We start from the raw sequence: 16,259 nt of genomic DNA on the forward strand, positions 1-16,259 counted from the left end.
CCTTATGAAGTTTATAACTGAATGTCTTTGGCATTCAATTTCCTCCAGTTATCACATCGGAAATTAGACATCAACAAACATTTATGACTGACAGGTCAAACGTCTTGGATCTCCACTTGTGTTTCCACTTTGTCAAGATCTTGTACAACCAATTTCTGGCCATTATAATATACATGGGGAAGTACTCGGTGTTGCACAAGGTATTGCAAAAGCAGAACTGTGCTGTGTCTATGTGTTTATGGTTCCATTTGCACACTGCTGGATCCAAGCTAGTATCTAGAGAATTCTTCCCTCTGTACATGCTTTGGCACATTCTCAATCCTCCCTCCCACATTAAAGACAAAAGAGGCTTAACACTTACCTTAAAAGGTAGGAAAAAAATCCCATGAAACAATCGTATCAGATATATTTGGTGCGATTGAGGGCTCTTTCAGCAAGATGACCACTTTCATCAGTGATTTTCTCCCAATCTGTCTGTCCGACAACAAAACCAATGGCCCTTTTTCTGTCTGCATCCTTCTTCTCTTCGAGGTCTGCCCACCTCACCTACAAAGAACAGTGTCAGGATGATACTCACTTCAGAAAAAAAGGAGTGAGACATTTTTCACCCTGATATAGTTTTGCATCTGGCAAAGATCGATGCAGAAAAAGCACTGACACCCCCACCCCCAATCAGCTGAGTACCTGAAAACTGAGTGCCCGCAGAGCCACTTTATACAGACTGAGAAACAGGCAAAGCTTAAGCCTTACCCACTTCCAGTTCTCTTATTTTATAGGCGGCCACACTAACTTTGAATGTATTCCTGTTTCTAAACATACCAATGAAGATTTTGCCTATAAGAGAAAAAGTACAAGACAACAACAGAGCCTTCTTGTCTTGCCTCCATAATGAAAGAATGGATGGTTCCACTTAAGAAAAAATAATCTTGTATACTTTTGCGGGCAAGGAAACAGGATCGCGCGTACCTGCAACTGTCATTCATCAAGCAGTCTTCTGTAAGGCACACATTTGACCTCTGTATGTGCAGTACCAATGTGGGACTGTACAGAAGACACAAAGATGAACATGCAATTCTATAATTCACTAGTGGGCGCCATATCATGTAACAACCAATTTGCCAGTCAGATGAACTAGCACACAGAGCGCAGGTTACAGCACACAACACAATTTTTTTCATACAAGTGTCCTCTTTACTAAACTTCCTACAAGAAGTAACAAAAAGCAGACTTGTGGCTTTGGTTTTTGCATTTCTGAGTAATATGTGAATGGGGAAAGTGCATAATCTCGTGTTCAAGGAATCGTGCTGGTTCCTCCCATGTTAGGAAATCACGAATCTGGTCCTAGAGGAGCTGTTCCAAGTTCCTCCTTTGCATGTTTTTTGAAAGAAACTGAAAGGACATGTGCGCCACCTAAGAAGCAAAAGATTTGACTTCTTTTCTGAACATATGAAGAGGCTGTACAATGTTTTTGTTCCTTCCTGTTTGATTATTGAAGCTCTCTCCTGAGACACTCCAAGGCAGCTCATAATGTGTTTCACCGTTTGTCATTTGTACACATGTGTGCTTATGTGGTATGTATGGAGTTGGCATATAGTAAATCAAGCCAGTGGTTCATTGAGACTACATCTCTGGTAGTTTAGTCTCAAGCTTAGTTCTCTTGGATTCCAGCAAAGCTCTTGCAGGTCTGGCACCTGAGTGTAGGGAATGCATAAAATTTCACTAGTCTAATGATTACCGTAAGAACATAAGAAGAGCCATGATGGATCAGACAAAGGTCCATCAAGTCCAGCAATCTGTTCCCACAGTGGCCAACCAAGTGCCTCTAGGAAGCCCACAAACCAGAACTGTACACAGTATTCCAAGTGTGGTCTCACCATAGATTTGTACAAAGGCAGATTTATTCTCTATTCCTCGTCTAATTATGGCCAGCATGGAAGTTGCCTTTTTTACAGCAGCTGCACACTGGGTTGACTGGGTGGATCAAGCGATCCACTACCACCCCAAAATCCCTTTTTAGGTCTGTCACTGCACAGATCTGCCAGCACAGATCCCATCAGTGTATATGTGAAGGCGGGATTTTTTGCCCCAACATGCATCACTTTACATTTGCTCACATTGAATTTCATTTGCCATTTTAATGCCCATTCTTCCAGTTTGTAGAGATCCTTTTAGAGCTCCTCACAGTCCAATTTTGTTTTAACCACTCTAAATAATTTGGTGTAATCTGCAAACTTGGCCACTTCGCTGTTCACCCCCAACTCCAGGTCACTGATGAACAGGTTGAAAAGAACGGGGACCCCACTGCTCACATCCTTCCATTGTGAGAACTGACTACTGATTCCTACTCTCTGCTTCCTATTTTTCAGCCAGCTCTCAATCCATAACTCTTTAAGGCCCCTTACCCCCCTTCTGCATTATTTACCAGTATAAACTATGTAGATCAGATGGTATTGCTACCCCAGAAGACTCTTGGGCCCATATGATACCATAGGATATAGGAAAAAATAGCACAGACAACCCTTCCCCCAAAAGCCTAGAGCCTAAAAACAAGAGGGAGTCTCATTCTTAATACAGGCCCAAAGGTTATTTAGTTTTCCATATGGAAATCTGAATAATAAAAAAGCCATCTCATGTCCCACCCCCTGTCAAAATTAAAACTCCCTCAGAACATCCTCCAGTGAGGTAACAGTTGATCCTGCAAAATTGTTACACACACACCCCCGGCAGCAGAAAATGGGATAAGAAATTCAAGGTCTAATCAGCTTCAGTTTAGGTTCCTTCACCTTTCCTCCTCACTCACCACTGCCACCAAAACAATGCATGTACTTCAGGACAAGAGTAAGCCCTAATCTCCCTCCTCTTACTTCCACACTCTGTACTTCACTCAGCTGCCCCCCTCGCCTGCTCGTATGCTCTTCTCTACCCCAACAACTTCCCAATACTGCCCTGGCCTCAGATCCTCCTCGGTCACCTGACTTGTATCCTTCTGACTCTGACTATCCAAGCCCCCCATGCTACTCACTCCAGATCAGTGCTGGTACCCTGCTTCAGTTCTTGATGAACTCTCCTTCCACAGCCACTGACCCATTCCCCTCCTGGTACACACTGCCGGTGCTTCCACGCTCCCTGTTCACTTTTGCTGTCTCGTGCCCTGCCCAGCCCCTCAGCTCTGATTGTCAACTGATTCTTCCCTCCTTGTCCATCTGACCACTCCCTACTGACTCCTCACTCCACCCTGATGCTCTCACTTCCTCCCTCTTACCTTCCTATGACTTCTTCATCCACTCTGGTTCTCTCTGAACCAGAGAGAATGAACCAGAACCACACTCTGAACCAGAACCACACTCACACCTCCCCTTGGATGGGACACCTCTGGGACTAGCCACAGATGGAAGACAGCTACGTAATTTGGATACTCCTTACACAACAGTTTCAAAGTGTCTTTTTTGCTTTATTAGTTGCCGTTATTGACTGCCATATATATCTGCCTCTTCTATCCACTCAGTAGTCAATAAAATATAGATCTGTTCAACAGAAGTGTCTCTCCCTTCTGGGGAAACACACAGCAAACACGCATCTGGGTATCCACAGACCCTATGATCTGTAAGACCCAGGTCAGGGTGTGCATGCTGTGGGGATGCCAACGTGCATCTACCTACCTGCCCCTGAACTGAGATAAAAGAACTCGGGCAGCAATGAGCAAAAAGATGCGCTGAACACATTTACTCAAAGTTTGCCACCGGAAAGTGTAATAAAGGGGGGGGGATGCGCTTCCTGTATACGGATTTTTCACATCCCTTTGCAAAGTACAACAGAAGAGTGTGACGCTGAGGAGAGGGAATACATTCCTGTGCTGAGACAACTGGGTCAATGAGCCCTGACTCCGATGCACTCACAGACTTAGTTGACAACTTAGAGCAGGATGTGGATGGGGAAGTATGTTTGGATATGATTCTTACTGAACATCTTACATCTGCCCTGTATTGCTGTCAGCGGGATGCACGTCCGCATCCACATTCAGCCTCAATTTAACAATGTGCAACTACTTGCAATCAGGGTTCAAGCAGGGTAAAAGTCTTGCTGTTGGCTGCCTTGGCATCAACAATGTGTTATTCCCCCAGAAGACCAATGACTACAAACATGTATTAAATGAATCAGAGTAAGAGTGGAAGGAAACAATATTTTGAAACAAAAATTGAATGAAATTGGTGTTCTTTGGAAACTTATATTTAGAAGACATTCATAGTGTCCTCAGCCCGCATGCATCCCATTTCCCTCAATTATATACTGATTTGTTATTGTCCTTTTCATTGTTATTGTCCTTTTCATTCTCTTGACAAACAATATCTCCTGCTTTACCATGACAACCATACTATTAAGCCTTGCTTCTCCCCCCTTTGATCTCATCTACCACACACTCATGACTGGAGACCATGCTTCTGCAAATGTTTTGTTAAGACAAATGGAAACTCAATGAACAATGAAGTTAATGCATTGACTTTACAGATGAATTGGACAGCTGCTGCCCTGTGAAATGCTTCTGAAGCCAGTCTCCCTGAAACTTTTAAATCCAAAATGACATTTATTACCCTCTTCTTTCCAGGTTCAGAAGCACGGGTATCATAGTCATCTGGAAGCTGAAGATAATCTTCCATTCTGCTGGCAATTGCCTCCCAATCACGTTTCCGCTTAGCACCAGTTCGCAGCCCATCCAATTTGTCTGAGAACAAACACACAGCCTTAGGGTTAAAGAAGAAAACTTGTGTAATGCCCAACACAAACAAGATGCTCTCAGGAGAGAATGATGGTATCTTATAGCAGCATAATCTGCAAATTCCTGGGTATCTTCGGGAGCGCTGAAGTATCTCTTAAGTAGATAAACCCATCACCATCTTTTTGAATCAACCTTGTGCCTGTAATATATGATTATATGTATGTAGAAGGGAGAAATGTGTCTCGGATGATCCGGCAGAGTCCGTAGACTGTAGAGGTACTTGAACATGTTCTGAAAACGAGCACTTCGGTTACAAGAAGTTTAATGGTCAAAAGAAATGTTTCATGCCTTGCATTAGGTTAACTCTGATTGTAGTGCAGAATAACATCCACAGTTTGCCATTTTCTTTCTTTGGTTGAACTAATATGGCTGATCTGTCATTCCACTGTTGTCACTTTCCCCTTTACAATAGACTTCAAATGTTATTACAAAGAAGGTTCCTATTATGACATGTGAACTGATGTGAATTTGTGAAACTGACTTTGTGATCTACAAAAACTTTCTATATGCATAATTTATAAGAGTTTGAATAAAACATTAGGTGGCAGACTGTATCAAAACATTACATGGCTTTTATCATTGCTCCATGTTTAAAAGCAAAACATTGCATTTCAGGGTTATGTGTAGACTAAACGGCTACCACAGATAGTTAAAGATTTGCAGATATTGTCTCCTTCCTATTTGTAAGAAGGACCCACAAATCATAAACATAATGCTGCAATTTGCCATACTGCATAAAATTTCATTTTGTAATATAGCAAAACAGAAGCGCAGGAGCTACATGAAATTTAACATCAAAGGACAATGGAGATTGATGTATTTTGAAGCAGAGTTTATAATTTCACAGTAATACCCATTCACAGCTGCAAACATGGCACATGAATTGTCAATTACATTTATTCATAATTATGATTTGTGTTAAATTATCTATAGCTGCTATTGTAAACAGCTAATTTTAATTGTATTTTTACAAGTATAAGCAAAATATCACCAATGATACTCTGATCAAAAGTGGCATTTTCAGCTCCACAGAAAGATGCCATTTGTCAATACCCAGATATGGGAATTAACCAAAAACAATTTTGGAACTGAGCACAAGTTAGCTTCATAAGCCATTTTCTATTAAAGAGCTTAAATTATGAACAGTACCAGTTTATATGTAAATGACCTCAAGAGAGAAACATATAGGTACATTTAAGAACATAAGAGGCATGTTACAAAAATATAGGCAGAATAAGAGTTGGTTTTTATACTCCGCTTTTCTCTACCTTTAAGGAGTCTCAAAGCGGCTTACGATAATCTTCCCTTCCCCTCCCCACAGCAGACACCTTGTGAGGTAGGTGAGGCTGAGAATTCTGAGAGAACTGTGACTAGCCCAAGGTCACCTAGCAGGCTTTATGTGGAGGACTGGGGAAACCAATCCGGTTCACCAGACTAGAGTCTGCCGCTCATGGGGAGGAGTGGGGAATCAAACCCGGTTCTCCAGATTAGAGTCCACCGCTTTTAACCACTACACCACGCTGTCTCCACAAGATATAGGCCTTGTGGAACTCTCCAAACAACTAGAAATAGGATCAAAATAGCCTGATACAGAACAAAAAGAAATTTCATTAACAGATTCATTTCCCATTCCATCTCCAGCCTATTCACAATGCCAAATGTCCTCCTGACCTTCAAGGCGCACATGGTGGTGTTGAGGGAGTAAGATGTGTACAAGGGGCAACAGGAGTGGTAAGGTAACAAAAGCTTTGTTGTGCACAGGGTTCTTTGGATCCCAGATCAAGCATCAGATTATTCTCAATAAGAGCTTCAACTAATAGTACATAGCTGAGATCACAAGTATATTAACATCGCCAGCACAGGAGCATTTAATAGTGTATGTGGATTGTGTAATGCTTGGATGAAAGAAAAGGGTGAGCTAAGTACTAAGCAGAAGATCTGTTCAGCAAACTACTTTATAATATTATGCTCTGATTTCTCGGGCTGTACCCAAGTTTCATTCCTTCCTCACTAAGTTATTAAAAATGAGTTGTGATCATCTTAAAATCCTGCAAAATGTGATGGATACTCACCTCAATTATTAGAAAGGGACCAAAGAACAGCTTATAATGCAAACAGCTCCCAGAATAAACAGCCATTTCACACAGACATAATTCTTATGAAGCTACTGAGTGGCAGAAACATCTTATCTCTAATGGAATCAGTTTGTTTCCATGAGGTTTGAAAAACCTTTGAAACAAATGCAGGAAAGCACTTATTTCAAGAATGAATGTCACAGATAGACTCACGGCAACACAGAAGCCGTAAAAACAAAACAAAACTAGACACACTGATTTATTTGCAAACAAGCTATGTAAGAAGTCTGCAGGTGCACAGTATTCAGAAAAATTAATCACCAGTATAGCAAGGACTCCTGGTTCTTCTGTTAAGTTACAGGTAAAAATCACCACCAAAAGTTCAACGGCTTATTTACTTCTATGAATCAGGAATGTAATACAGAGCAGCATTTTACTAACTGATCAGAGAGCATCCACAGAGCAAGACTCTGGACAGCTGGCTCAGTTCACTACATTCAAACATAATTTAAGCTTCAGGTTTACTTTAGAAGGTGAATAATACCACTTGTTAGCACTAGTGATTTTGTCTCTAAAGAATTCTTCCTTATTGTAAAAACGTTACTACTCAGGCTCAATTCACATACTAATAATTTCAGAAGACTATTGTATGTTCATAGCAATCATATGAAAACAAGCCACACCACTACTCCGAGTGAATGAAGCCAGTCACAGATTCACAGACACTTACCTACATGTCATTTGCAGTGTCATTTGGGCTCCAATGCAGCCCACTATTCCATATAATTTGCTCCAGTTCTGTAGCTGGGAATCACAGGAATCCTCGGTCACAGAGTAAAGGAAGCATTTTTTCCAAGTTAACTCTTTGCTTCATCCACACAGGAAGCAGCAGAGAGTGTAGCCTCACCATCTGTCATATTTCTGCATATTTGGATGTATTCATTTCTCATGAAGTGATGATCAAATCTCTCTCTTCCAGAGAGAACATCAGCAACCATGGCCACCAGCACAGAGTCCCTGGATGTTTAGGCATCCTAGAAAACTGAAAGCATGTGGAACCAACTAGGACGCTGAAATGATCACACAGAATATGTGTAATAGGAAGATCATATGATGTGTCCAGGTTGACTGCAGGGTAAAATTATGTGACTGAACTCTCAGATTCTTGGCTTTTGCATTTAGATATAAAAACTGCTGCATGAGAAAGCAACAACATTGCATGGTAAGGGTGTTTTTGTGTGAATTTATATATGATAGTTATATAACTATTCACATTCCCATTAAAATACTGTTTTATTACATGCAAATATAACAAAATCATGGCCTTAAGCAACCAGCTTAAAGACACAGCTAAGATGTCAATCCTATGAATGCACATGTAGGGTAGGGTTGTGGAGGATCCCCCCCCCCCTGCAGTTCCTTTTAATTGGACTTGATACAGGTTTCCAGAAGTCATGATATTCCTCTGCAGTGTCAACAGCCCATCAACAGAACACAACAGAAAAGGTGTCAAGGACTGACAAAAGCTGTTCTGTGCAAATGGTCCCAGCAATAATTAAAGCGAGTTTCTCTTACTGCACCCTAAACCGTTAGGGCATGTAAACAGAATTCAGTGTCAAGTACCAATATTCAGAGTAATTCGTCCGAGAGCTTCTGCACAGTCAACCAGCTAGACTGTTAAATAAATGCAACCCAAAGTAATAATTTTCATATATAAATATAGGAGCAGCAATTAGGATGCTCAAAGAATCCATCTTTGTGCCAATGTGCTTCAAATATATTCAACTCCAAGAATGTGAAAGAACATGTAAGGAGACTGAGCACTCTTAGATCCAATACAGAAATACATGTATCTCTGATTTAAATCAGTATATGATAACAGAAATTGAAGAATCATGGAAATGCTCTGGCAGCAATACAAGCACTATTGTTCAGCATTATTGCATGCATTGAATTTTCCAGATTCCTGCTAAGGACATTTTGCTTAAAAAAGGAGCTAATAATATTAGTGTTAAAAAAGATGGTCACTTGTTACCCCTAACCATAACAAAACAAGGCATAATGCTGAACAATGGATGTAAAATGATCATTAAGCATTTAATGAGTATGTATTGGACGGTAATACATATTAATTATGTTGACTTTGCGAACTCTGCAGCAGCACAAATAGCTCAGCTTAGCCTGAGCTTGTCCGAACTTGGAAGCTAGCAGGGTTGGCCACGCCCAGTACTTGGATATGGGAGACCACCAAGGAAGACTGAGGAAGGCAATGGCAAACGACCTCTGCTCCTCTCTTGCCTGGAATGCCCTAGGAATGGGGTAACCGTAAGTCAGCAGCAACTCAATGGCATCTTCTTCTTCAAACTCTGCAGCGATCATTAACACACTGCAAAGGCTTCCTTTTTGGCCACAACACATTTATTTGAATACCAGTATAGAAATAATTGCACCACACAAGCCATATAAAAAGCTACAACTTAAAAGCATTTGATTATTTGTAACCTTGTTACTGAAGAAGACAGAAAGTATGTGCTACATTTCTCAGAGGTATATCATATATATCAAAAACCAATTAATTTAATATCATTTTACCTGAGGCACAGATAGTTCTCTTTCAGAGAGAAAATGAAAGCTGTGCAAATACTTTTATCTGATTATTTTTTTGTTAAAGTAATGAAATACCCACCTAGTTTTGCTTCAGAAGTATCCATCTCCCATTTGCTTTTCGGAATGTAACCCTAAATCATATACAGAGAGAAGCTCGAAGGATTAGCAAAAGAGATACTCAGACATGTCACATCACAACAGCACAACACTGCAAACATTTCCTTTTGAATTGTGAAATGAAAGAAAAGATACATTGTAAACTTTCATACATTCACTTGGCACCTAGTGCAAGACAATAACAAAGAGCTCTTGAAGCATTTTCTATGCAACAATAGTACACACATGTAAAACTGTCGTATTCCTCAAAATGCATGATCTTGTACATGCCAAAGTATTTCTATAGGCGGTGGACTAGGGCTCTCCAGATTCCAAGCTCCACAACTGTAATTCCACATGCTATGCTGGAGAGCCCCAACTTTTTAAAGTGGTTGTGGAATGGGACAGGGGAGCTGTAGTAGGAAGAGAATTCCCGAAGGTGGGGGGTGTAAGTAGTTGTTCTTTGAATCCTGCCCAGAATATTTTCCCCAAATACAGCTGCAAATAATTGTTCTGCGGTGGAGATCCTCTTCATTAGTATATATCATTGTAAGTCATAGTCAGACTTCACTAGATACTTGTGTTAAAGAAACTTAAAAACTCAGTGTGCACAAAAAGAGCCTTGGCTACTTACCGTGAAGGCTTCTTCTGCTCAGAGGGACGAAGGGCATCTTCATTATGGGTGTTTCCTTTTCCTCTTATCTCGGGAGGCAGGAACCAAATATTTAAATTTTTCTGACCTCTGAGGGTAAACGCCCCCTTGTGATCAGTTAAAGACTTTCCGAGCCTTATATATTTAAGATAGACTGAAGAAACATGTTAGTTATAATTCTATACAAGAAATAAGTTCCTAATAAACTTTTTATTAAGAGGCAGATAGAGGTGAAGGGGAAGTCTAAAAACTTTTCCATTTTTCTTTTTTCTTTTTTTATTATATGATATGGAACTATAACAACTTTAAGTTAGAATTGAAATTTGATATTGCTATAGATGTTGTTCAATGTAATGGAAAACTTCTAGTATAAAACCTAATAAAATTTATATATATAAAAAAAAGAAATAAGTTCCTAATAAACATTAACGATGAACCTTTAGGATAACTATAAGTCATGAACCAACAAATTTGAATTGAATGTCAACTGGAAGTTAGATGTAACCATGATTACCTGTAATTTTATTTTATTTGTTTTATTTATTTATATTTTACTGACGTCTGGGCGGGCAAGATGCCCTTCGTCCCTCTGAGCAGAAGAAGCCTTCACGGTAAGTAGCCAAGGCTCTTTCTCGCTCAGAGGGAGAAGGGCATCTTCATTATGGGACATACAAGAGCTGTCCCCCGCCCTTGGGAGGGTTAGACGTCCTGAAGTATACTTTGCAGTACTCGTCTGCCTAAGGCGGCATCTGCTGACAAGTATAGATCTAATTTGTAGTGTCTCACAAATGTGGACACTGAGGACCAAGTTGCAGCCTTACATATCTCTTCCATAAAGCACGGCAGTCGAAGGCTGCTGAAGTAGCCGCACTTCTTCCCAAGTGGGCAGTAACGCCCGCAGGAGCAGGTAGGTTACTTATTCTATAAGCCTGTGTTATGTATAAGGTGATGGTCCTACTAATGGATGCCTTGGACATATGCTTGCCCTTGTCAGGTGGTGAGATATGAACGAATAAGGAGTCAGAGTTCCTAATAATTTTAGTAAGATAAATGTAAACAGGTAGTGCCCTTCTTAGGTCTAGCTAGTGCCAGGCCTTCTCCTTAGGATTCTTGGGGCTAGTGCAGAAGATGTAAGCACTATGTCCTGCTCCCTGTGAAACTTGCAGCTACATTTTGTCCTATCTCAGTGATTGGTTCAAATGGTAGTTGTGTGAGTGCTGTCAAAGCTGTGTGCAGGCTCTAGTTGTGAACCTGTGTCTAACAGGAGGAGCTAAATAACTGACGCCCCTTAAAAAGGCTTTTATGTGATGGTGTTTGGTTAAGCGGTATCCAGATACCTTGGGTACTATAGTAGCTATAGATGCCAGTTGCCTTTGTAGAGTGCAGGTAGCTAGCCCTAAGCTCTGTCCCTCCTGATGGCTTCCTTGTTGTCAATATGGTAGTGACGGCCACCGGGCTATAACCTAGGGCTATAAGTCATCTCCTTTCAGTGCCCATGCGGTCAGTTTGTACCACCCTGGATTGGGATGGCATATTGGGTCTTGTAGAGGGAGATCTTGTCTGTCTGGAAGTCTCCAATGGTTCTGTATGGACATCTGAATTATAGATGGGAACCACGGTCGTCGCAGCCAATATGGAGCTATGAATCTGACTGATGCTTTTTGAAGTCGTACCTTTCTCAATACCCTTGGAGGGAGGGGGGAAACCCGTACAGTAGGTCGTGTGGCCCTGGTGACATTAAGAGGTCCATTTGTTCCGCCCCCTGTTGACGGTACATGGAATAGTACCTTGGCAGCTGGTGGATGATGCTGGATGCAAACAGATGAATCTGTGGCGTGCCGAATCTCTGAGTAATAAGTTGAAAGACCTCTGGATGTAGAGACCATTCTGCCTCACTGATGTCCTGTCTGCTGAGCCAGTCTGCTTGTATGTTGACTGTGCCCTGAATATGTTCTGCTGATTTTGATGAGAGGTTGGACTCGGCCCAAGGAAAAATGTAGTCGCTTCTGAGGATCGTCCTGATTTCTAGGGCACTGATGTGAAGATTCTGTTCTTGATAGTCCATGTTGCTTGAGCCATTGTCCCTTGAGTGTGGCTTCCCAACCTGATAGACACGTGTCCGTGAAGATTTGAATTGGTGTTGGACGGAGATACCAACTTCCTTTCGTCAAATTCTGAGACTGAAACCATCATACTAGTCTTGATCTGACTTCATCGGTCAGGATGAGATTTCTGTCACTTCTTCCTTGGTATGTCTCTTTGGTACGGCCTTAAGAACCATTGAAGAGGTCTTGCTCGTAAGCGTGCCCCTTGAACTGCGGGAATGCATGCAGACATGTGACCCTTCAGTTTGGTCAGGGACATTAGAGAAGGCGACCGGGAATTAATCGCTTTCTTTGCTAGAGATGAAATGTTGTGGATTTTTGTCCACTGGAAGGTATAAGGAGTTTGTCAGTGTGTCTATGTCCATCCCCCATCTCTCTCAATCGTTGGGATGGAACTAAGTGGGTCTTTCTGAAGTTGATTATGACCCGTGTTCTGTTAACCTCTTCAGAACTCTCTCTGAATGATCTATGCTCTGCTAGTTTGAGCTTGCGCAAATCAGAATGTCGTCTGAGAAGGGTGCATTCTCACGCCCTCCTCGCGCAGAGATGTGACTGGTGTGTCCAGAACTTTGGTGAATACTCGAGGAGAGGCGATGATAACCCGAATCGTAAGGCCCTGAATTGGAAGAGGTGTCCCTTGTACGGGAACCGAAGGAAACAACAATGTGCCGGGTGTATTAGAATGTAAGAAAATGCTTTTCCCTGAGGACCTGTGTGACTGACTTTAGTGTCTCCATCCTGAAGCGCTTTAATGGGATAATCTGTTCAGAAACTTGAGGTCTAGGATGGCTTTCCATCCGCCGCCTTTGTTGGGAACAGTAAAGAATACTGAATAGACTCCCAATGTATGCTCTAATGGTGAGACTGGCTCCATCGCCTTGATGTCTAAGAGGCCTCTGAAGTTCTATGGATTTTTTTTTTTTTTTTTTTTGGGGGGGGGAATGTTGGAGATATTACTAGTCGATGTGAAGGAGTGTAAGAAAAACTCTATCTGATAGCCTTGTGAGATAATGTTTGTGACCCAGAGGCCTGGTTGGGAGGTGACCACTGACGGTGTAATAGGCTGAGCCTGCCTTCCACTGACTGGTGGCTGGCGTCAGCTGTTTGGTTGGGCGGTCGGGTTTATCCCCTTTATTGCCCTGGAAGGTGGAGGATTTTGGAGATTTATTGAATCATCCTCCTTTACTAAAGGAGCTGCGATTCTGGTGCCGGTGGTTTCTAGGTTGATCAGGTCTGTATCTTTGAAGTATGTGGTATGCACGAAAGGACATAGAGGGAGTGATCCCTTGGATTCCTTGCGTAGAAACTTGTCTTTGGTCTCCACTGATATGGGGACCAAACTGTCTCCAAGCAAGGTCTTTCCCTGATACAGGAAGCCCATAATAACCAATTTTGATCTATATACTCAGCTTGCCAGGGGCGTACCCAGAGAGCCTTTCTGGCAGCTGAGGCTGTGGCTAGTGTTCTAGCTGCATATGGCATGGTATCGAAGTTCGAATCAGTTAGAAAGAATACCACTCTCAAAAAACATGGGTACTCCTGTAAAGGCGTTTCTTTCTTCCTGTGGAAAAAGTTGATATAACTTCCTAGTCCAAATTATTGCCGCTCTGTATACTAGGGCAGATGTGATAGAAGCGCTTGATAGTGAGTGCCAAGGCCTCTGAGCATTTATGCCTGCTAACTCTGCCTTCCTATCTGTAGGGTCCCTAATCATGGCAAGACCATGTAACAAGGATGAAGGAGTGAAGGCAGTGACAGGTGATTCTACTGAAGGCACTTTTAGAATTTTAGAATCACCGATAAACCAAATATAAAGGCTTCCTAGAGGCTGTGGAGCATTGTATGGGTGCCATTGGTTTCTCCCGCTCTGCTTTCAACAGAGTTAGAAATAATCAAGCGCTGGCACAAACCTATCTGGAGTCTTTTCTCCCACTCTGAGTCCTCTGAGAGATCAAGAGTAGCTAGGTTTTTATGCCAATGCAGAAGGAAATCTTCTGCGTTAAATACTATAGACAGTCTGGGTACCAATTGGCAATTTTGTGACCGTGAATTAGCTTTCAGCGCTGCTTAGGCTGGCCAGCACGTACTCTCTTGGTACTACTTGGTACTACTTGGTACTACTTGGTACTACTTGGACTCACCAGGATCTCAGGCAGAGGTCTTCCACATCACCTACTACCAGAATTGGCTCTCTGCATGCCAATCCGACGCTCTGCCACTGAGCCACAGCCGTTCCCCTGCTTTGGCTGATATTCTGCCCTTTTAGCAATCAGATTACTGTTTGTGGTGCTGGAGGGTGTGATCCCTACGATCCCTGTATGGATGGGGCAGGATAAGGAGGTTGTACTGCCCTTAAGCCATCTGAGAAGGCGTTTTTAATCAGGGCGGAGAGCTCTGCTCTTACAGGAGTAAAACAGGCTGCATCTATGGGGGGGGGGGGGCGAAGTCACCTTACCGGCAGTCGATGTCTCCGTTGATGCTTCCCGTCCTTGAATAATAATAGGCGAGCCGCCTGAGGACGGAGCATTGCGAGGCAAAAAGGCGAGCCGCCAGCCTCCTTCATTTTCCCCGTTTGTGCAGTGTGGGAAAAGTGGCTATAGCCGCTGTGTTCTCCTGGCTGCTTCCCGCTGCTTCCCATCCTTGAATAACAATAGGCGAGCCGCCTAAGGACGGAGCACGGCGGGCGAGGCAAAAAGGCGAGCCGCCAGCCTCCTTCATTTCCCCCGTTCATGCTGTGTGGGAGGAGCGGCTACCGCCGCTGTTTTCTCCCGGCCGCTTTCTGTTGCGATCTGGCAGTCGCGTCTTTCAGGCGCGGCAGAGCAGCGTGCGTTTTGCAGCAGGCATTTGGCGCGCTTGTTAGCGGTCGAGCAAAGCTGTTTGTACTTGCCTGCGCCGTTCTTGCCGCTTTTGCCTTTCCCTTTTGAGTTTTGGTCCTCAGGTCACCAGAGTGACTGTCCGAGGGTTCATCTAATTGTAGTGGTAAGGCCACTAGCAGGCTAGGGTCTAAATTGGCAGGCGCTATATAGCTGTCCTGATGCCGATCAGCCATTTTTTTTTTTTTTTTTTTTTTTGGCGGGAAAAGACCCTTCTGAGGAGAATAGGCAGAAAATTAAGACAATAAATAGAATTGAGTAGTAGATTAGTTAGATTAAGTTTAGGTTTGTTAAAATAAGAATATTTTTAGGTCTAATAAGTAAGGTTAAGGTTTCTCTATTATTTCTGTAGCAGAGAGCTGCTAGAAGGCTGCTCTCCCGTTCAAGGCAGGAAATAGAACTGATCACAAGGGGGCGTTTACCCTCAGAGGTCAGAAAAATTTAAATATTTGGTTCCTGCCTCCCGAGATAAGAGGAAAAGGAAACACCCATAATGAAGATGCCCTTCTCCCTCTGAGCGAGAACAAGTATATTGGTGAACGTAAGGATTTTGTGTAGATTCAGTTTTAATCCTTTGCCAGTTTAAATAAAATGTTATGATTAAGGGGTAACAATTACCAATGCAACATGTAACATGTGAACTCACCCTAAAAGTTTAAAAAAGCCCTGGATCTGACCCAGTGCAGCACCAGTAAAGCAGTCAGGGCTGCACACATTAGCCTTGGGGAAAAAAGCAATACTGAAACCCTGCCAATCAGCTTTTTTGGTGCTGATTGGGACTGAATCCTGTCCCGTTTGTCCTACCAAACAGTTGATTAACATGACTTGAGCTTTTTAAACAGACCTAAAACACACAGCTCTAGCTCCTGAATCGGAAAGGGAAATCGTGAATGTAGGAGGGGTGTAGTACATGATGCCCCAAGCAGCTAGAGACAAACACGCATTACCCCTAAATGGATTTGGGTGAAAGTCTCTAAACAAACAAAACCCTATCAAGATGCAAACACTGGCTGGCATACTTTGCGTACAGGTTGTCTCAAATGAATTTTAACACCTATATTTTGATCCTATTTAGGC

The 16,259-nt window shown here is 42.4% G+C and overlaps 1 protein-coding gene across 1 annotated transcript in view; it reads right to left on the reverse strand.

Moving 5' to 3' along the window:
• Positions 1-331: 331 nt before the first annotated feature.
• The window catches only part of YLPM1 (YLP motif containing 1), a 63,889-nt gene continuing 47,961 nt past the window's right edge, over positions 332-16,259 (reverse strand). Inside the window, exons 18-20 of the mRNA XM_056852188.1 lie at positions 9,536-9,587; positions 4,590-4,720; positions 332-546 (exon numbers count right to left, since the gene is read on the reverse strand). Coding sequence (XP_056708166.1) covers positions 400-546; positions 4,590-4,720; positions 9,536-9,587 — 330 coding nt within the window. The 3' untranslated portion in view covers positions 332-399. The remainder of the gene's footprint in view (positions 547-4,589; positions 4,721-9,535; positions 9,588-16,259) is intronic.

The sequence above is a fragment of the Euleptes europaea genome, chromosome 6 (assembly GCF_029931775.1).
Source record: "Euleptes europaea isolate rEulEur1 chromosome 6, rEulEur1.hap1, whole genome shotgun sequence".
Classification (NCBI taxonomy): Eukaryota; Metazoa; Chordata; class Lepidosauria; order Squamata; family Sphaerodactylidae; genus Euleptes; species Euleptes europaea.